The sequence below is a fragment of the Diabrotica undecimpunctata genome, chromosome 1, assembly GCF_040954645.1.
Source record: "Diabrotica undecimpunctata isolate CICGRU chromosome 1, icDiaUnde3, whole genome shotgun sequence".
NCBI lineage: Eukaryota > Metazoa > Arthropoda > Insecta > Coleoptera > Chrysomelidae > Diabrotica > Diabrotica undecimpunctata.
Window position 1 is genome coordinate 206,370,431 of NC_092803.1, and position 24,074 is coordinate 206,394,504.

The window sequence follows — 24,074 nt, forward strand, 5'->3', positions numbered from 1 at the left end:
TCTATGTTATTTTTTTATTTACAATTATAAGACCATTTATTATTTCATTATTGGGTATCTATGATTCCAAAATGATAATTGACAACTATCCACGAAATGTGAAATAGCATTTTGTTTATTTCTTTTATTACAGTTGCTGATACTTGATCGCATTAGCCTTGTTTGATATATGAGACAATTTCTACTTCAACCACCTCGCATAGTCTGCTTTTAATTCATAGCAATAAATATGCGGTATTTTGATTTATTTTTTTATCCCTATGGGATACACTTACTTAAAAATAAATTCACTGGAATTTCCACCCTTCAACTGCGTTTATCCGTCATCGATTCATTTGCCATGCTTATTTATTAGCCTGATAATTCCACGGGAAAATAAAAATCCAAATGAAAGCAATTATTTGGAATACATTATTCAATATCTTACGGACTGAAATCTAAAGTATTGATGATTTTTTTGTATAATTACAGTACGACAGTAGGGGGAAACGACAAATTAAATGTGTTTCGTGAGGAAATAGAAATATCAGCGTTGTTTTTAATTGTATCCCAACAAATTATTCAAGAAAACGATGCGATTCTTTGGGATTCTCGTCGTCGATTTAATTGTTTTCTAATTAACGCAGGCTATGTTTTTCCAAACCGTGAGTTTTTCGTTCATCCCCTTAGCACGACATTTACATCGAATAGTTCGGTAAATTGTCAGTAAGACGTTTTCTAAAAACAACGCTGCACGCCATCTATAATATCCTTATTTTAAATTTTATCATTTGTTGACACTAATTCATTTGACACTACTACTAAGCATTCTAATTAATTCCCCTTTTTAACCGTCCAAAACATTATATTTAATATTTGTTTTTCGGATGAATGTTGTTTTTTTTCTTCTAAATGGTGATATAAATCGACACATTTGCTGTTATTGGGCTGATGAAAATCCTAGAGTTTTCTACGAAACACATACCCAACCTCCATTGAAAGTGAACATATGGGCAGAAATTTATGGTAATCGTATTGTTATGCCATTCTTTAGGCAACAAAATTTGAACGGAGAAAGATATCTAGAATTATTATTATTAGAGAAAAAAATAGATCCCATTTTGACATATATAATCGAAAATGAACAGGTACTCAGAAGATGATTTATTTTTCCAACAAGACGGCGCACCTCCTCATTATAGCGTAAACATAAGGTGATACCAAACCTTAATGACCGGTTTCCTAGACAAGGGATTGGACAAAGTACATAGTTATTAAGTGGCCAACAAAATCCCCCGATTTAATTCCAATGAACTTCTTTCCATTAGGTTATTTAAAAAGCAAAATTTATAATATCATTTTTGCTTAATTGCAAGAACTAGATGACGAATTCTGCATAAATATAGTCTGGTTACTCCCGAAATGCTTCAAAATGCGTCGTAATTTCGAACAGTAACGTGAAATAGTCTGAATAAAAAAAAACAGCTTCCAACGATAGTGTTGGAACGTATTTTGGTAAAAGTGGAATATTTGAAACCACTTCTTTATAAAGTTAAATTCTTCTTGGAGATTTGAGGAATACTTTTTTTATGCTTGATATCAGGAAGTTTAATTTCTTTTGCAACTCTGTTCATTCTATGTGCTAAACAAGTAATGTGTATGTATAAAATATTTGGTATAAAATATTTTAAAATTTTGTCCTGCCTTAACCATATATGGTGCAGCATAGGATAAAAAATGCAATAATTTATGGCTAGGAACAGCTGCAGGAAGAAAAAGTTTTATATTTCTGCCTGTACAAAACGTGATATTTGACCTGATGAATCAGTGGTTTTGGTCAACATATACGTAGAAGTAATTGTAACTATTATTAGTTTTTATATTATCTATTACTGACGAGTACAATGAGTTGACATGGTTTCTCTTTAAAGTTCTTTCACTTGGAATATTCAATTTACAATATATTTTTAAAAAAGAAGTTGAGTTTTCATGAGATAATTTTGAAAGCGGTATATTTGAAGAGATTAATGCACGACATGTCTTCATTTAAAGTATCTTATTCGTTTCCTTCTTTCGAACTTGAAAGAAAACACTTAAAAACCAAAGCTTGATATTTTTCTCAAGATTTAGTTTTGTCTTTTTTGGATAAATGTGACGCAGTTCTGACATATTGATCTATCTAAAATTTAATTCACATGCAACCTGTAATAGATTTTTTAATATAAATAACTACTGCTAGAACCGCTTTCTTTATAATCTTAAACTAAAGATATCAATAGAAGAAAGTCCATCCAAGTAACTGCACGATTATTGCATGGCAGTCACTGATATTTCAGCAATAATTGAAATATTTATTTTATAATAAAATATTAACGTTTATGCATTTTATGCAATTTTTTGTGTAAATATGCACAATCTCTGCAGTGGGTGAGTTTCTAGCGATAATCCAAAACAGTCACAAATTCAGTATAGTTTTTTATGTGAACGCTCCAAACTTTACACTTTTTTTCTATAAAACTTTGCTATTTCCACTCACCCTACTTATTCTGGGTGGCCTTCCTGACAGAAATGTTTAAAAAACAAAACGAAGAACCTTTACCAGAAACGCCAAATATAATAACTGAGCAAAATACCGAAACCTCCCAAACGATGTGAAAGAAGGAATAAACAAATTAAAAAACAGAAAGTCATGAGGAGAAGATCAAATACCAAATGAACTCTTAAAATATGGAGGTGATCACCTTATACAACAACTGCAACTTCTTATTAATAAAATAATCACCACGAACAGAATACCAGATGAATTGAGGAGAGCGATCATGGTGATGTTCTTCAAAAAAGGAGATAAGAAAGACCCCAATAATTATCGAGCAATAAATCTATTAAATACAACACTCAAATTGACAACAAGAATAATAGCGAGAAAAATAAACGAACGAATATCTCCGCAAGAGGAACAGCAAGGATTTCGGACAGGAAGATCATGCACGGATGCAGTTTTTGTAATAAGACAAATAACAGAAAAGTCGTTGGAATACAACAAACTAGCATATATGTGTCTGATAGATTTGAAGAAAGCGTTTGATAGAGTGAGAATTCGGGACGCGATACATTTATTATATGAAAAGGGAATATAACTGGATTTAGTAAAAACCAATGAGAATATATATAAAGATAACATAGCTATGGTAAGATGTAAAGGAAAACTATCGCAACCTATCAAATATGAAACTGGCATTAGACAAGGAGATTCGCTGAGTCCATTAATATTTAATCTGATAATGGATGAAATCATAAAGAAAGTTAAAAAAAGAAGAGGATATAGAATGGGAGAAATGGAAATAACCGAGAAGATGTAAACTAGTCGTAAATAACAAAATAATAGAACAAGTGATGGAAACTGAATACTTGGGAATAAAACTGTCAAGCTACGGAAAAGTGGAAGAAGTACAAAAACAAGTGAACATGGCAAATAGAGCAGCAGGATGTCTCAACAACACAATCTAGAGAAACAAATACTTCACAACGGAAACGAAAACCAGGATATATAAATCAACAATAAGACCGATAATGACGTACACAGCGAAAACAAGAGCAGATACGGCGAAAACACAAAGACTACTGGAAACAACAGAAATGAAAGTCTTACGAAAAAATAACAAACCAAACTCTAAGAGACAGAGTAAGAAGTGAGGAAATACGAAGCGATATGTGGTATAGAGGAAATAAACGCGTGGACCAAAAGAAGAAAAGTGGAATGGAATCAACACATCGAAAGAATGACAGAAAATAGAATAGTACGAATAGTAAGAGACAAATCGCCAAATGGAAGAAGATCAATGAGACGACCGAGGAAAAGATGGTCAGACAACGTCAATTGAGGCTAAAAACCGAAGTAAAACAGGCATTTTGCCTATTTATAAAGTAGGAAGAAGAAGACTAATTATTCTGTTTCATTATAATAGTTATACTCCATCTGGAAATTATTGAAAGCAGCCATAGTAATGTCATAAACCAATGACGAAGACTTCCAAAATTATTTAAAATTTTCGTCTCAAATCTTGTAGTAATTTTCATAGACCAATAATGTGGGTAACTACATAGTCTCTTTAGATATAACATAATATGAATCAAAATAAACTACAAAAAATATTGTGCTTTGCGTCCATAAACAACTTAATTCTTTTACTATACGAATAGCATGAGAAGCGTTCCAATGACAACAAATTTCTGTCATTCCTATCGAATTGTTTCTTAGTCAAATCGCAGTTTTTTCTACATTCCCACCGAGCTCGCATCCACAACGGTCAATTTGTATTTGGTCATTGATATTGATTCGCCGAAAAAGGCGATCGGACCCATTAAGAAAATCACAACGTTTAACAAGCAGTTCTATGACTATTTTAAGAAATTAATCGTTGGTATGTTTGAGTCCATTTTACTTTGTTCATACCCGTTTCATAGAATTACCTTGATTGATGAAAAGAAACCGTTAAAATTAAAAAACGAGCATTTTCTGCTAATGCTACAAAAATGTAAATTTTGTACGAATTTATGGTAAGTGGAAAATCGTCTTTGCCTTTTTCGGTGTTCATAAGTATCGATTGCTTTATTTTTCATGCTAATCAACCTGATCTGAAAGTTAGACAGCAGGTTTCTAAGAAATGTGTAACAGAAAGTAGAAAAAAATAATGACTTAATTGCAGGATTTTATTATTACTTGGCCTAAAATGACTGTTATATAAGAAATTATAGTACCATTAAAGATTTTCTACATGAAGAAAATATGCAGGCAGTATATAAACTTTCATGCACTTGATTTCAGAAACTTTTGATGGGTTTTATAGGGTCAAAACTTTCTCAGATTTGTCATTTTTATTTTTATCAAATGTTCATATTTTAATTACTCATTTTTTTAGATACATATCTCATTGATCTTAATTACAGACACCTAATCAGACGATCAAATTTAATCTCAGGGTTATTTTGTGAGTCCTGAAATACCTTCGCCTTTTAATAGAGTTAATATTGAAACAAATAAATTCCAAGACAGGGTGATGGACTATCGTGTCTCTTATTTAACCTGGCATTAGAAAAAATATTTCGAGAGTCGCAGATTACTACGAATGGTACTATCTTTAACAAATCAGTACAAATTGTCGAATACGCAGATGACATAGACATCATAGGTAGGTCCACAGAATCTCTGACTTAAGCATTTCGGTCGTTAAGAGCATCTGCACACAGAATGGGACTAAATATAAATGTTCAAAAGACCAAATATATGTGTTGCACTAGGTCAAGCAACCCGACATCTACACGAATAATAATTGATGATATAGAACTGGAAGGTGTTGACACCTTCATATACTTAGGGTCGCTGCTAACCAAAGATAACAACGTCAGTGAAGAAATCAAAAGAAGAATAGTGCTCGTCAATAAATGTTACTATGGCTTAAGAAGACAGATGGCCTCAAAAATGCCTAGAAAAATTAAACTGACTGTATACAAAACACTAATAAGACCAGTGCTAACATATGGTTTGGAAACGTGGTCACTAACACAGAATGACCAAGAATTGCTCAAACGTTTTGAGCGAAAAATACTAAGACGAATATATGGAGGCATAAAAGAACAAGGTTTGTGGAGCAGGTGTTACAATTTTGAGTTGTATAGAAAATTTGGAGAACCTAACGTTATAAAATTCATTAAGGTAGCACGCCTCAGATGGATAGGTCATGTAATCAGACAAGAGGAAGATGCCATAGTCAGAAAAATTTTTTGACCGAAGAGGGCCGATCGGACAACGAAGAAGAGGAAGATCGAGACTTAGGTACCAAGACAACCTAGAAAATGATTTGAAGTCTATCGGAATTAGAGCATGGAGAAGAGTTGCCAGAGACAGGGGCGAATGGAGGATTGTTCTGAAGAAGGCTTTGGCTCATAAAGAGCTATAACGCCACTAATGATGATGATGATAAATTCCAAAATGTTCAATACAATTAAAATATATTGATAAAATACCTTTAAAAATCTTACCTCTCATTCCATTTCACCCCAAATATAAATATCACTCCGTCCCTCTCCTGACAATTGGAAACTGGGCAGCCACTAAATTGGCCTCACTAAATGACCTATACTACTTTATACAACCTATAAAACCAAACAACTGTATAACTCTAATTATTTACAGTTCTGTTTCAAAACTTGATATCTTTGTAATGTTGTTCTCAAATTTTTAATAAACCGATTAACTTCCAATTTCTTTCAATTCTAAGGTTAAACACAGACAGGACGGCTAGCGCCGCGTCTGCGCTTCGTCGGCTGCCGCGCGGCTTAAGACACATGAGGCGGTTTAACAGTGGCAGTAGTTTTGCCATTGTATTCGTTGTTATCAAATTTAGTCGAGTTTTGGACGTATAATGGTATGATGATGTCTTTAGAATGATCTAGTGAAAGTGACGACGATTTGTTATGAAGTTTACTTCATAATAGATCAAAGAAGAAGAAGAAACGCAGATATTGGATACATCCTATAGTAAATGAATGAAAAAATAAAGAAATGTTTTACACGTTAGTTAACGAAATTAAAGATGGCCTAGAAAAGCATCTTCCGAAATAAAACTGTAGGTAACCTCTTCCCAAGCATGATTTTTCTTTATTTTATTCGAATATTTAATTGAGCGCATATCCCAAATTGCTGGCCGTGTGTGAATTTCGGTAATTAATTTATCGATATCTATAGCTTCAATAATATATAATATATACAAAATTTGGCAAACACTCACAAAAGAAATTAAATAAAACCGTTGCAGAACAGTCACACGTCTGAGTTGAAGCAAGAGGTATCTATTACTGATGTGCCGCCAGATTCTGCACATGCAATGGTGACAGTAAAATTCTCATGTTATTCATTATTAAAAAACAGTCTTTCACCTTTCACCAATAACTTTACAGCAAAATAACTATAATAATAATATAAATTGTATGACGAAATAGAGGTTATGTTTATATGTTTACAACACCCACACTCCACGAGGCACAAATAATTGAAAAGGAAGAAAAGCTGTTGCCGTTTCCTGTTTCACACGTGCTCATGACGATAAACCAAAAGCGACGTTGTCATTTTTTTAACAAGGAAGCTTCAAAATTAATTTAATAATGTGGTAAATACTATTAAAAAGCAAATTTAATTTTAGTCATAACAAAATGTTGAAATCTACCAAAAATCTACTAAAAAATATTGCCTACTAGATTTTTTAAAAAAATATCAAAAATCTACCAAAAAAGTAGAAATCTACTAAATGTGGTAACGCTGCGCCAGAAGTCATAAAACCGCCGACGGCGCATGGTACTCAGAATAAGCCATGCGGCGGCCGACGCGGCGAGCTGACAATAAGACATAAGTACCATAGACGAGGGACCGCTTTTAACGCCGTCGCCCTGTCTGTGTTTAACCTAAAACTGACCCGGTTACTCTCTTGTCAACTCGCTACCTAAACTCCTTTCTTGGATGTGCTCCCAAAAATGAACCTTGATATCACATAATAACTAAAACTTCTATCTCCTTTTGGATACTAAATTCTCTTAGCTTAAGCTTCTCCCGATGCAATAATCATTTATTTATTAACAATTAACATTAACCTCAGCACTGCTACCAATCAGCATACATGGAACCGCTACTGCTACCACTTTTTCAAACACTTTACCTTTTGAGACAATTTAATTTTTTTCTACTGTTCAAATTCACCGGAATTCAATCTATTTTTTTCTTTAGATGTTATTCTTTTTAAGAACAGGAACAGACTGTCTATTTCTCTACTTTTAAAATCCCATCAAACGTACAAATTCTTCTTCCCTTTTCTATTTTTAACCAATGATCTTTTAGTATTTCAAACAAACAAACATAATTCTCAGTTTCTACGAAATCCATGCAGTTAATATTTTCTTGTTTTGGATACACACCCAACAATAGAATCTGCATAAATTAAATTTTTATACTTTCTCATGTTTGACAAGACAATAGCTGAATACGGTTATTCGCTATTTTATTAGAAACGAAACACTTTCTATTCATACAAAATTATTTAATTCTACCCAATATTTTAAATTTTGGAATTTACCATACCTCGTAAATTAAATCCATTTCACTTCCAACAGAAATAAAACCTTATATGAATATAATTCCATTCTCTAATTTTTTTTATTAGTAGAAATAACAATTTTTGTCATTCTTCCTTTTCTCTGTCTAACGTTCTAATCCTTATTTCCCTTGGTCGCGCGTTAATCTAAAAAAGACTTTATTTGATTTATATTTTTTTTAAACTTTCGTATACTTTTTATACAGGAGGTTTTTATGGAAAGAAAATTTAAGAAAATAGTGAAGAAAATTGAAAAATTTCGGAAAACTTCAACGATTATTTAAATTTTGTGCGTTTTGCAATTTTGCGAGTAATAGTTGCCACGATGCAGATTTTGTCTAATAGTTACATTGGTCGGTAGAATTTTTTTGAGTTGTTAGTACACTTTCCATTCAATCGAAATGTTTGTCCTGTTTTTAGTTTGTTCAGGGAGTGTTTTGAGAAGGATTTGTTCAAAAATAAATTATAAACATATATAAAGCAACAAGCTCTTCGATGACGAATTAGGGGAACTGCAAATTCATGCTTACTGGAAGCTATTGGACAATGTGAGGAATAACCTTTTATTTCGACAGTAGATCTACAGTTTACCCTTAAAAACATCTTTTGCACTTTATACAAAGAGAATAAACATTAAAATGAAAGTTGATGATTGCATTTTTTTGATTAAAGCTCCACCACTGCTCTCCAAGGGTTTTAAAGTATTTACCGCTCATGAGCAGCATGTGGTAGCTCAAACTGAAATGAAATGCTCTCAACTATTTGCTCTCAACTTTCATTTCAACTTATTTTCTTCACATAAAATTGTGTTTATCAAGGGTAACTTAAGATGTATTGTCGGATTAAAACGTTTTTCCTAACAATGTCCAATAGCTTCCAGTAAGCTTAGATTTGCAGTCTAACCTAATTCTCCATTAAAGAGATGTCTCCTGACTTCTCATTGTTTCATATAAAGCAGTGGTTCTCAACTGGTAATCCGCGGACCCCTGGGTGTCCGCAAGGTATGGCTGAGCTAAAACAAAGTTTTTCTCTCTAAATCTTTAATGTCTAATTTGCTACGAAAGCCTTTCGAATGAGTGTATGAAGCGAGCAAAACTTCGTCGGCATCTTGAGACAAAACATCCAGAGTACAAGAGTAGGTCATTCGATTTTTTTAAAAACAATTGAGGAGAGCTTAAAAGATCTCGTAAAAACATTACTAAACACTATAGTGCAAATGTAAATGAAAATGCAACCCTTGCATCTTATGAGGTATCTCAGCTTGTTGCTAAATGTGGAAAAAACCATACAATTGCTGAAGAACTTATACTACCCTCAGCAATAATTCTATGTAAGAGAATGTTGGGTGATGCGGCTGTTAAGATAATAAGTACTGTTCCGCTCTCTAACAGCACTGTCCAAAGACGAATTTCAGATATGACCAATAACATTGAAGATACATTGCTGGTCAGACTTAGCATGAGCGACATGTTTGCTCTTCAATTGGACGAAAGCACCGACAGATCAAAAAAAGCAATAATGTTGTGTTTTGTTTGATTTTTGTGGGAGGACCAGATATTGGAAGATTTTCTTTTTTCATGCGAATTACTTCACACAACAGCAGCAGATATTTTTACTGCATTAAATGATTTTTTCAATAAACATGACGACACGTGGACAAAATGTGTGGACTTGTCTACGGATGGAGCAAAATCAATGGCTGGCCATAAAGCAGGACTTCAAGCTCGTGTCAAAGCAGTAACTCTTGAGGTGAAATGGACACACTGTTGTATTCATCGTGAAGCCTTAGTAGCCCAAACATTGCCTGAACCTTTGCAGAAGATACTTAACGAAGAAGTTCAAATCGTTAACTACATTAAAACTTGACGCTGACGTGTTTGAATACTTGAATGTAGTAAACTTAAGTTTGCAAGGGAAAAATGTAGACATGTTCTAAATTGAAGAAAAGGATCAGTGCTATGGTAAAAAAGTGCCAGCTGTGGGCGGCAAGGATTAAAAACGAGTCGATCACTAACTTTCCTAATTTAAAACAGTTCTTGGAGTCTTCAGAGCAGAGTTTACCTGATCTGATAAAGATTAACGCAGCCGAGCACCTACGCAGCCTAACCACGACCTTTAGGATATACTTCCCTGAACCTGACCCTGATGATGGTTGGATTCGAAATCCTTTCAGCTGTCAAGCAATTGAACAAATCCAAGGCCTCACAGAAGAAGAACAAGATAAGCTTGTGGATTTATCGAGTTGTGGTACAATGAAGGATATTTTTAATGGCGAGAAAATAGCAGACTTCTGGGCAACAGCACGCAAGAATTACAAAGAACTTGGAGACAAGGCCATGAAAAAAAATCCTTTCGTTTGCAACAACCTATAGGTGTCAGCAAGCATTTTCTTCCATGTGCTTCATGAAAAACAAATATAGGAATCGGCTTGACATGATGTCGGATTTCAGAGTGAAAAATTCAAGTTTGGAACCTAACATTACAGAAATAATGGATTCTAAGGTTAAATTCAACGTATCTCATTAATTGAGGAGTGAAAATTAAAACTAATAATGTACTTGTGTAGGTACTCTATATTTTCACAAATAAATCCTAAATAGCATTAGTTCGATTTATGTTTTCACATATTTTGGCTCTTTTCAGGTAACTTTAGGTTTGTTTAGGTCTTTAGGAAATAGTGGGGGTCCTCGTCATTGTAGTACCTTGAAGTTCTTGGAAAAATTTAATTGGGAACCCTGATATAGAGGTTACTACTAGCGTCCCTAGGCATGTTATATATAGCGGCTAAATAGTTGAGAACGTTTTATTTCAGTAAGAAAAGAAATATTTGTATAAATTTTATTCAATTATGACATACACAGAGAAAAAATTATCAGAAATATTAGGGAAGCTTTTTCTTTTGGCATTATTCTAATCTTGGTTGGCTCTGTGATTGTCTGGAATTAAGACCTGTCATATTCCCTTCTTCTATTTCATCCTAAGGTCATAATTTACCTCTCCTAACTAACATGTATCTCTTTCTTTATTTCGTCTTGCTTTTGCTTACCATGGTAATATGTTTTGTTGTTATTTTTTTGTTCTATGTCTCAAATATTTGACCCCGACTTTTTCTAAATAATACATTTGAGTATACTTACATATTTTTACTCTGCTATCAATTGTAGTGAGTGTATTCACAAGAAAGGATTCCGATGGATTTGATTTCCTATTCAATCAGATTTTTAAATAGGATCAAACGAAAGAAAACCTTTAAGATGTTTAATCTAATTTACTTAGTAGCTGACTGTATAGGTAAAACTGTATTTAGCTGTTATATGGCTTGCGTTGTTCACGTTTCGTAGACTCAGCCTCGATTTAAATCGATATACAGATTTTTTTCTTTTTTACAGGGGTGTAAACTGTCGCCACTCCATTTCAATTTATATTTTGAATCCATTTTCCAGGACGACTTAGAAGATATAAAAATAGGAATAAACGAGAATGGAAAGTTGTTCTCTTTGCCAATAATGAGAAAGTGTTACAGGATAGTAATAAATAAAGTCAATAACAGAAACAATATAGGTACCTACTTTCTTAGGAAATTTGAAATAACTTAAGTCTTAAGATCGGCCAAAAACGAAGATAGATATATAAGAAAACTGGTGGATAAAACTGAATGTTTAATAGACTTAAAAATAAAATTATTCTCAAAGCTTAAAACAATTCAAAAATCACTCCAAATCTTTTGTTTTCTGACCGTTTTATGTGCACTTTTCCATCTTTATATAAGTAGATAATTATCCTTACGTTGCGGTGAAATTTTTAATTGGTAATTTTTCTATATGGATAATGTTGCACTTATAATTAATATTCACTCCCTGATTAGTATACTACTAACCTGGTCTAGATTAAATCAGTCAATACTGCGACACAACCCTTTATTGAAGACATAATCATATCGTTGAACAGCGTATGTAATTGTAGAGAACATTTCCCTTAGAACGTAAAGACTCGGTTGAAATGGCTCTCAATTAGCATACACGTTTAGCACAAAGACGTATGAGTTCCTACTAGAATAGGAAATGTAATTGAAGACAATTATTCCTACAAACGATATAACATCAGTTTAGAAACATTAGACAGTGGTGTGCTATATAGAAAGGAAAAAAATTAAATAATATTGCTCTGAGGTTGTTTTCTTTGTGGCATTTTAATATTTATTATCTTTAATCGCAAGTTAAACAGTTATAACTCGTGGTGTGTTATGTACAATATTTTATTTTTACAACCTCGTTTAATAATTCTAGTTCTTGATAAGTAATAGAGAGAAATATCCAGAAAACAATCCAGGTATTTGAAAGTTTTTTAGTTAGTATAAGCCATAGTAGTTTGTTGCTTTGAAAACTGCAAAATAAGGCAAACTCGTTAATTGTTTATAACTATTATAAGAATTAACTAAGATAGGTAAGCAAAAAATCGAAAAAATTGCATTTTTTATACTGAATTGTTAGTTAATTAAAAAGAGGCGCCAATATCTCGCCAGAAAACTGTTTCTTTATAGATTATTGGCTAATAATAATTAAAAAATATTCTTATTTTTTCAAGCCAATGTTACAGTCTGGGTATGGAACACAAAACTTGACTAGTTGTAGTGGAGCAACCATACAGCTGCACTACACCACACTTTCTCAATATTCTATTTCTACTATATAAAATAAAGATTATTTATAATTGGTTTTCTTACTAGATTATGTAATAATTTTTTAAAAAGTTTTCTAGTATTCCCATTTGACATAAGTTTCTCTTTACAAACAAAATGTTTATTAAAACCAGCGATTCTAATTTATGTATTTATTTTCTAGAATAATCTGGCATAGTCCACCTCTATTCTTGCTTGTATGAACGCTTCGATCTGTTAGCCGGTCGATAAATCATGAAAGAACAAAAGTTAAAGAGATAGTTAAGAAAGAGAAAAAGAAAAGTTGGGGAAAAATTCGGGGAAACAATGGAAGAAAACAGCAAAGAAAACGTAAAATTATTTTACAGAACACTGAAAAACCTAAGAAGCAACAAAGAAACGAAACTGAAACAAATAATGAACAAGGAAGGAACAATAATAAACGACGATAAGACAATAATGGAAAGATGGAGGGAACATTTTCAGCTGATACTGAATGGAAATCAAGCGAATACAATGGAGAAGGAAAGCCACAACAGAAGAGTATCCATGAGAAACACGGAAAATCCAGAAACTATAGAAAAAGAAGAACTGGAAGAAGCAATAAGAAAGATAAAGATTGGAAAAGCACCAGGAAGCGATAAAGTAGCACCAGAAATGATGAAATATATAGGAGTAAAAGCAAAAGAAAAATTGTTATACATATATAACCTAATATGGAAGAGAAAAGTAATACCCAGAGAATGGACAAATGCAGTAATTATACCTATATACAAGAAAGGAAACACAAGAGACTGAAGGAACTATAGAGGTATATCACTACTATGTGTAGCAGCAAAAGTATACGAAACCATAATAGAAAGGAAAATTAGAAAAGAAATAGAACATAAATTAGAGGATGTACAAAGTGGATTCAGGAAAGGACACAACACACAAGACCATATATTCACCATGCAACAAGTAATAGAAAAAGCCTTAAAGAAAAATAAAGAAATACATCTGAGCTTTATAGACATGGAAAAAGCATTCGACTCAGTCAAAAGAAAAGATATATGGGAAAGCCTAAAGAAAAAACAAGTAAGTGAAGAACTGATAAAAGCAACAAAGAGTATATACATGAAAACAACAAATACAGTAAGAATGTTAAATATACAGTCAGAACCATTTGAAACAACCCAAGGAGTTAGACAAGCGGGAAGTCTCAGCCCAGTACTATTCATAAATGTAATAGATGAGATAGTGAAAGAATCTAAGAAAACATTCAAGAAATACTGCATCGGTTGGAACAAAATGCAAATGATAAATGCTGAGATGTGTATATTTGCAGACGACATAGTATTAATTGCGGAAACTACAGAAAAACTGAAATACAACTTAGAGAAATGGAACCTAGAAGCAAGCAAATACAACTTAAACGTAAACAAAGAGAAGACTCAAATAATGAAAATATCAAGGAAACAAGGGACGGAAGATCAAATAGAAGTAATGATAGACCAACAAAAAATAATACAGACAAATTCATACAAATACTTAGGAACAGTAATCAACAACAAAGGAGACATCGAGGATGATCTTAACAACAGAATGGAAAACACAGGAAAACTATTCCAAGCATTAAATAGAGGATTCCTTAATAACAAAGAAATATCAACAAAGACTAAGATGACAATATACAGAACAATATATAGACCTACAGTGACATACGGAGCAGAAAATTGGATATTAAACAAAAGACATCAGAGCAGAATTCAGGCAGCAGAGATGAAATACCTCAGAAGAACGATAGGAGTAAAAAGAACTGATAGAATCAGAAATGAAGAAATAAGAGAAAGACTCAAAATCAAACCAATACTCGAGTCAATCAAAGAGAAAAAATTGGCATGGTTCGGACATCTAACCCGGATGGACAATAATAGACAAGTAAAAAGAGTGTGGGACGCCAAACCAATAGGGAAGAACAGAAGAGGAAGACCCATTAAAGAATGGAACAGTGACATCTCGCAGATACTGCAGAGTAAGGGTAAGACTTTTCAGGAAGCAACACAGATGGAATCCAATAGGAAGGAAGGGAAAGTTCGTTAAGAGCTAGGACACCTCAGAAGACTGTCAAATATTGTAATTTAATGAATTGTATTGTAAACGGCCCAACACCGAAAGGTACAAATGGGTTCTACTGATTAAGTAAAGTAAAGTAAATTATGAAGATTTGCGAATACACATCATCGTTTCGAGAGATTTAACCGTTATATGAGGTACTTCGAAATTAGCTTGTTCGTTACAATATGATTGTTCCTTTCACAAACTTCGCATTTTATCGGTTCCTCACAGTCTATGTCGTGACGTTACTGTCTTTGCCGATTTGTAAACTAGAAACTACGACAATGTTTGTGCACGCAGCTTAACTTACTTCCTAAATTATATAGGGGTTCTTGTGTAATTATGGTTTAATGCACCGCTTGCGTCGCCATTTCGGACAATACGAGCTATATCATATTCTCTAATAATCTGTATATAATCAGTGTTTTTTTCGATACCAGACACAAATTTATCACTCAGATATTTAGCCCACTACCAAACTGCAACACCTCTTATCCTAGCGCACCATTCGTTTGAAGTCTCATTGCAGGTTTTCGAACTAACAAGGAAATTAATGATTACGCGTCTATATTACTACTGTCTTTTTTGTAAATTTGTGAAGCAATGTCTTGTGCCTTATTTAGTCATAAGCTGCTGTCAGATCTACGAAATCAGCCCCTGGATATATTTTACTAGTGCGAGGACTAGGCCCGTGCGAGATTTTACAGGTCTGAAAGCTCCTTGTTGTGGGATGAGGTGATTGTCAATTTTTTTTTTCTATTCTTGCCAGAATGAGTCTCTCGTATAAATTGAAAAAGTGATACAACAGAGAAATAGATCTGTAGCTGCTGGGATTTTATGGGTTCATCCTTGATTTTGAAAAAGCTAGTATTTTGGATTTTCTTCATGATTTTGGAATTTTGCGGGCTTTACAGTGCGTGTTATAGAGCTGTATTGTCCATTTTTTTGCTCCTTGGCCTATATGCTTTATTTTATCACTTTATATATCATCCACACCTACCGATTTTATGCTTTTTAACCTCTTTATGCTATTCTGGAATTGGAATAAATGGAGTTTCTAGGTGGTTGATCTCCTGATTTATTGTTTGTATCTTTGTATCGGTTCTTAATTTTTCTATTTACAAGCAATTGAGTAGCGACTTGGTTTGCTGTATCCTTTTAAGTTGCTTTATGTTCCTTAGGAGCACTGCTAAATTTTTTTTCAAGGTTCCATGCTATTTTGCTATTACATATATTATTATGTCATGCCCACTTTTCCATGGTGTCGATATCGTTTCTTTTCGAGCTTGACTGAGCTGTTGGAGAAGAGGCTGCTCCGCGGTCAAACATTTTTTGGCTAAAAGGGTCAGCTGCCATCCCGAGAACATATTGTTGTGTCCTGGGGATAATTTTCCTAGACACATGTTTTATTAACTCTACAAATTTTCGTAGTTTTCTGGTTTTGATTCAAGATGTAGCAGGTCAAAATCTAGCATGTCTGCATACTTTTCCCTGTTTGCGTTTTTGAAGTTAAATCTTCTTCTGAATGAAATAGTCTGTGGTCTGACAATTGGAAATATGTTTATACCGATTGATCTATGCTGAGTTTTTGTTATAGGCCCATATACTAGCTTGGTACATTGATCTTCGAGGTTGGTACTTGAAAAACAGATATCCGAGTTATATCGTCTTTTCCAAAGTCTGCTCTGAAGGGATGGTTGAGGTGTAGGATCATGGATTAATGTGAGACCACTGGTTTGGGTTGATTTCTCACATATACCGCGCTTCCATGTTTATTATGTAGCATTTTCGCAATCAGTTTTATACCTGAGAATTTCAATCTCGCTGCAGTTAGGTCTATTCTTCGTTCACAAATTGTTGATAGCACGAAATTTGCCTTAAACTCACAAAACGGTCGTAATTTATAGGCGTTCCTAAGGTGTTTATTCATTAAATAATAATATAATGTTTTAATACTGTTATATATAATATTGATAATAGTTTAATACTAATATATTTAGCAAAAAAAAAACAATTAAAACTTTCACGACTAATGTTGGTTATTATATTATATTAATAAAAATAAGAATTTAACCATTAACAATTTTGTAAATAAGAATACCTTATCTCTTTGGATATTTCAATACTAATCTTCGCGTTTAATCACTTTACTAGAAAACATGGAATTCATATCCGAAGGTACTATTCGTTGCAAGATAATTAAGATGGAATTATTTTTAATAATATAATTATATTCGAAACTTAACTTGAAAGGGTGAAGTTATTACGAACGAAAACAATTTTTTTGTTTATTACGTTTTTGATCGCATGTAATTTACGGCTCGTCGGTGTTTCCGCGTCTACGGCAGTAATTGGCGTCTCGAATATTTCTTTTGCGAATTATATGCAGTGCGTGAGTGATTTTTTATTCCATATACCTACGAACATATACGTACCTTTCGCTCATGCTCGTTTTGTTGGATTGTTTGTGATGGCTTCATCATCAAGTTTTACACCGGTACTGTTGCGTACAGTCAGTAAGTCTGTCTATTCACCAAGAGAGAAGACTATTGTCCTGAATGTTCACGATGCTCTGGTTTCTCAGAATCCCACAAACACTGTTCGCAACATAGTCGAAAGTTGTGCCAACATGACTGGCGTAGGAGAGTCAACTTTATATAGGTTCCTATCAGAAAGAAAAAAACACGGTATAGCTAACCTAAACACAAACGAACACTTAAAGAGAGGGAAAAAGCCTATTAAAATTGATGAATTTGCCAAAAATGGTATTCGAAGGAAAATTCATGGAACTTTTTTCAAAAAAGAAATACCAAACCTAAACAAAATTTTACAAGAAGTTAGAGACGACCCGGATTTGCCTCATATCGGACGAACTAAATTGTGGCAAGTTTTAAAAGAATTAAATTTCAGGTGGGAGAAATCAGACCGAAAATCACTTTTGATTGACCGGGAGGAGAAGATGATGTTGGAGAAGAAATTATCCAAGATTCATACGAAAATTCCGGGCTGAAGAAAGGCCCATCTTCTACCAGGATGAAACGTGGGTAAACTCAGGTCATACTCTAAAAAAATTGGGTCAGATAAAAATATATTAAGCTCCAGGCAAGCCTTTATGGAAGGTTGGTCTACTGGTATCTCCCCACCTTCTGGTAAAGGCAGTAGATTAATAATTTCTCACATTGGCAGTGAAAAAGGATTTGTTAAGCATGGTTTGTTGGAATTTTATTCCAAAAGCATAAAAGACTATCACGAGATGACAGTTGATGTTTTCGAAGAGTATTTTGAGCAAATGATTGAACACATACCACCAAATTCAATTATAGTATTAGATAATGTACCTTATCATTCACGACTAGTAGAAAGACTTCTAACGAATGCGTGGAAGAAACAGGATATTCTTGACTGGCTGCAGAATAAGTATCTGCCTTACGAAGATGGAATGGTAAAAGCAGAACTTTTAAAAATTGCCCGGTAACACAAATCCAAGTTCAAGAAATACGTAGTTGACAAAATGGCGGAAAGTCGAAACATCACAGTCTTTAGACTTCCACCCTACCACTGCGAAATACATCCAATTGAACTCATTTGGGCACAAATGAAAAGTTATGTGGCTAGAAAAAATACGTCATATAAAATACAAGCTGTACGTGAATTGTTATACGAGTCTTTATGACATATTACAAAACAAAACTGGAAAGATGCAGTAAGACATGTAATAGAAGAAGAACAAAAAATGTGGGATCTTGATAACATAATTGATGCGACCGTAGAGATTATTAACCTAATTATTAACCCTCAAGACGACTCGGATTCCGAAGTTGATCCTATTTATTTTGAATTTGAATAGTTTTCTAATCGTAATTATATAAGGTAAGTATAGTAGTTGTAATCGTAAGGTATTAAAGGGGAAAGGCGCAAAATGTCGCCTGTCAAAATGTTCAATGTGTTTTAAATGTATCCTTTTTTTTTCAAATCCTGAGAAAACTAAAAAGCATTTTTGAAAAATTTAAAGGCAGAATGAAATATTTTTTAGAATAAATAAAAAGTTTCTTTTGCAGTAATATTTTCAATTAAAAATTATACTATATTTTCTCTTTTATTTTCACCCCTGTTACATAACATATTAAAATAAACATGTAGAAGTTTTTAGGGATTTTCTGCCCTGAGTAATAATGTAATCTTTCATTCTGCGTTTAAATTTTTCAAAAATATTTATTAGTTTTCTCCGGATTCGAAAATAATGGATACATTTAAAACACATTGGAAATTTTGCCAGGCGACATTTGGCGCCTTTTTCCTTAATTAAATAAATGTATCTTTTACAAATGGCAAGAAACTTTTTATTTTTGAATAAAATAAATAAGTTTTATTAAAAAATTAAATTTACATAAGTACAATTTAAAAAATATATTTATTTAGTTCAAATAAATGTTTCAATCATATACTCTACGACACTGGTCGTTCATCTCTAACCATTCAAAATACCCCCGTAATAGGATTATAAGGTATTGTATTCCTTCAGATATAAGGTGGGTTAGTCGAAAACGTCTTAAACCGTCAGTTTTAGGTTGGTTTTTACTATTATATCGTATTACTTATCCTCTCTGTATTTCAGTTTTCTAATTAGGGTTAAACTTGTAGTGAGCTATCAACAAATTGTGAACCGACTATAGTTGTAATAGTTGCAAAGAAAGGTAGTAAAGATAAGAGGAGTACAGAGTTCTTTCTGTCGAAATATTCACAAATATTCTATCAAATATAAGTAAATTTTTGTAGTATTTCGGTAGACGAATTATATAGTTCCCCGCTACTGAACAGATTAACAAAAATCCGAACTGAATCGTGAATCTATAAAGAACAAACAGAACATTATTTTTTCTTTATTTATGTATGATTCTTCGCAATAATTATGGTGGACGTAATTGATTGTTGAGGGTAAGAGACAATCGTAATCGATAGCAAGTAGATCTAAGTCATGAAACTTTATGAAATATTGAACATGTTAAATGAAAAGAAATATATGCTTAGATTTAATGAACGCTATTCGACGATTAAACTGAACGTTCAGTTGCATTATTTATAAAGGCATTAGTTGAAGGAATTCTACGTAAATCGTTATTGTACTGTTCGACTGTCGGTTCGGAACGTGTAGTTGTTGGATTTCCTTTCAACGAAACGAAACTAAACCTTTAATTATAAATGTTTGTTTTCCGATAAATGTTTATTGTAGCCTTGTTTTATAATATTAGCTAAATTACTCTAAAGATTTTTCACGTTAAAACGAATACCAAGCTTATTCAACTCTTTATATACAATAAAATATTGATACAAGAATTAGGGCTTGGATAAACCTATCACATTGCTCCAAAATACTCCATACTCCTTTTCGATTTTACATTAGTCTATCTTACCAGTCGATTGTAGAAGGTACTCGGAAATGTTGAAACAAAAAACTTAAAATGAAGTAAAAAAAAATTGTGTAAAATAATCTGAAATATTCCGAAAGGTTTCCTCGGTTATTACAATTAAACCTAGAGCTAAGATTAATACTATTACAGGTATTAATATTAAACTCAACAGTTTTCCGGGTTGAACCGCATCGATTATCATTGCGCCAAGCTTTCGATATACTCTTCGATGTCTTCTTCAGGGCTTCCAAGGTCTCAGTCTCCCGAACCCCCAGACACTACTACAGTGATCACTAATCAAAGCATTATTGGTGCTGGGAATAGAGACGGGTCATTTAAACCGTCGATGGTGACGTGGTTTAGGTGGAGGTTGGCGTGGGGGTTAGCATAGGGATTGGCGCGGTTCCAAGCGGTTTGACTCTGCAAGCCAAAGGTTTATGAAATTCCCTGTGCAGACTGCCACCGATCCTATATAGACCAAATACATCGCAGAATCCAAAATAGGATTTATGAACATTCCATTTCTGTTCGCAATTTTCCCACTCAATTTCAGCTCTAGGTCAACACCATCTTCATACAGCTCACAAAATTGATTTTGAAAAGTCCATAACCATAGTCCCTATTCGCTCCTATAAACTGAATTATCCGAGAGGCCATAGAAATTGAAAGAAGGCCAAATTGTCTTAATATAATAGATGACGGCATATGGTTACCTTCGACTATTAAATTCTTATTTCTTCTTTTATCGTCCTTAGATTATTAAATTTATTAAATGTTAAAATTTCTTTTTTTAATTAGGAATTGTAGCATCAACCATTAGAGTATATTAACGTGTTTTACAGATTTTACAGTTATTAAATATACTAATTACATATTACAAAATCATATAACTATTAAATTTTATGTAGCAAATATATTTCCTTCTGGAATTTGATTGTATTTGATACATTATAGTTTAAAGTTTATTTGGTTCTTCTAGTATGTTGCTGATGGCTCTTTCGTAGAAATAAAGAGGGTATTCAATCAATATATATGTTGAACAGTTATTGGATATTCAAGTAGGAACGTTTATGTGGTAGCTCTTTTGTTATGAGATGCTAATGATTTAACGCTGTATGTCTAATTCTTAATCAGTTTATGATCACCTGTTGCCTTTCGTTTTCTGGAATTTGCAGTTTAGTGCCAATCCTACCTTTAACATTTTTAAGTTTAGTCTTATTAGAATTCCTCATTTGTTGCCAATCTTTTACACAATGCTGTTTAATATTGAGCTGGATATCAGTGAATGGAATTGTAGTCATCATTTCCGTTTGATCGCCAATAGCAGCTTTCTTTGCCAATTGATCCACCTTTTCATTTCCTGCGACACTTGTCCTTTGCGTGTTTGTTTCGTAAACATGTGTTGGATATATTTGCCTTAAGTTCTGAAGAACAGATAAAGAGTCATTAATGAAAAGAAAGTTTGAACTCGCATAACACAAATAAAATGAAATATTGTTTTCAGCGAACTGTCAATTTCTCTTCTTTAATCTTAGTTTTTTGGCATACGACGGTCGGTTTTTGGGTAATTTCTATGTTAAAAAATCAAACTAAAACAAAATCAACGTGCGACGTTGACGTATTTAATAGAAAACCTTTTACTGGATTCCTCTAAAAAAAATTGTAGCAGCTCTTTATAGAATGTCAATATTACTTAAAAGTTTAAAAAGAAATATTAAATATAAATTATAATCATTTAACGGAAATTACAGAATAGTTCCTTAAGACATTTTTGATATTTTCAACAAGTCTGTAAGTCTATTGAAATTGTCTTACCTTTCTGGTATTTTGATTCGAATATAATATCATAAGAGAGAAAATTTTGCTGGGAATATTTTCGACTGGTATGAAAGTTTATTGCCTGGCAATTTTCACGAATTAAATTTTAACAGTTAAATCACAAGATGTCTGTAGAGTGATTTTGTCAAAATTTCATAAGCGAAAATTGCCAAAATGCAACAAACTCGAATAAAAACAAAAGAAAATTTTGCTGGTAAATACAATTTTTATTTGTTTCAGTGTCAACAGTGCGGGAAATCATTCAAACGTTCATCGACTCTTTCCACCCATCTTCTTATCCACTCTGATACACGACCGTACCCTTGTCAGTACTGTGGAAAGAGGTTTCACCAGAAGTCTGACATGAAGAAGCACACTTACATCCACACCGGTAAGTTGACTATTAAAATTATTGTATTAATACCCATAATCCGGACTAATTTAATTTTTTTTTATGCGGTAGTTATTCTGTCGGTAGATACAGAGAGTCTTGACAATTTTGATTAATTTCATATTATTATAATGAGTATTTAGTCGTAGGTACATATAAAAAATGCAGTGAGGTTCCACTACAGTTTTTCTTCTTAGTCCTTTTAGTATATCCTCTAGCCAGCATACATTAAGCACCATTAAATGTTCCCTTTAATCTTGTAGTTGTCTTGTAGTCCCCAGTCTTATATTCCATATAGATTGTCCAATATTTTAGAATGTAGCTGTCTCTGTCTATGCCTTCATAACACAGATAACCAACGTAGACGAACAAAGTATCGTGTAAACGTCAATTGTTTATTCTATCGATAATCTTTGCGTATATTGACATATGAAATGTCAAACATGTATTTCCAGTAATCCACCGTTGGTTATTTCAATAAACTTACCTCCTAATACAAACCAAATTAAATGCATTAGCACATTAAAACCTTTCGCTAGGAATAACAACGATTTCCTTCAGTAATTCCTTCAAATTGTTCAATTTAATTCATTCTCTAATATGATTGATTCGTTCGTGGTATATGTCAATTGAACACAGATAACCACTTTGAGTATTAGTGGAAATCGAGCAATTACTTCCACTCCACGTAAAAGCCCTAATGATTACACAATGAAAAAACGAGGAGGGATAAAACAATCACACAAAAATTGATAAAAATCTCAAAATGAAATCTAATAAGATTGTTAACGTGTTTCATTGGCGTATACCGTAAATTTACTACTTACGATAAACAAGTTAGTGTAATGATGTTTGGAGTAGTTTACCAATATGAAAAACCAAACATTTTTATAGTTTTTGTTCATAATTAACTCAAATTACTCAAATTATTGAGTTACTGTTTCCAGTTTTTTCTTTATCTTTCTTTATTTTTTGTAAATAATATAAGAGAGAAAATGTTGCTGGCAATATTTTCGACTGGTATGAAAGTTTGTTGCCTGGCAATTTTCGCGAATTAAATTTTGACAGTTAAATCACAAGACGTCACTCGAGTGATTTTGTCAAAATTTCATAAGCGAAAATTGTAAAAAGGCAACAGTTGCTATCATCAAATCCTCGTAGACACTTCGTCTCAGGATCAGCAACTTCATGTGGAGTCATACGTCGCCATGTTATCATATCCACTGGTAACTCTAACATCTTAAAATATAATACCAAATAATGTAAACCAAATTGTAACAGATAAATTTTAACGGGTTTTTACCCTGATATTTAGTGGCTCAAAACATGTACACCTAGATACTGATGATGGAACATGGTTTCCAAAAACGTTTTGTCTTCATGACATAGCCCGTTTGGGTTTTTTAATTTATATACCTTTTATAAAGGATTCTTAATAAATTTTTTTTTAAGAAAATATTTTTCAACATTGACTGTTCTTCAGATGGAATAACCTTCCAGTTGAGATTATAACAGTTTTAATAGGTTTAACAGTTTATTTATACAATTTAAAATAGCTTACTTATATTACAATCATTAAACGT

At 32.9% G+C, this 24,074-nt stretch overlaps 1 protein-coding gene across 1 annotated transcript in view; it reads left to right on the plus strand.

The window, feature by feature from the left end:
* LOC140442224 (uncharacterized) overlaps positions 1–24,074 on the plus strand; it is a 101,231-nt gene that overhangs the window by 34,988 nt on the left and 42,169 nt on the right. The window contains exon 5 of the mRNA XM_072533302.1: positions 22,341–22,491. Coding sequence (XP_072389403.1) covers positions 22,341–22,491 — 151 coding nt within the window. The remainder of the gene's footprint in view (positions 1–22,340; positions 22,492–24,074) is intronic.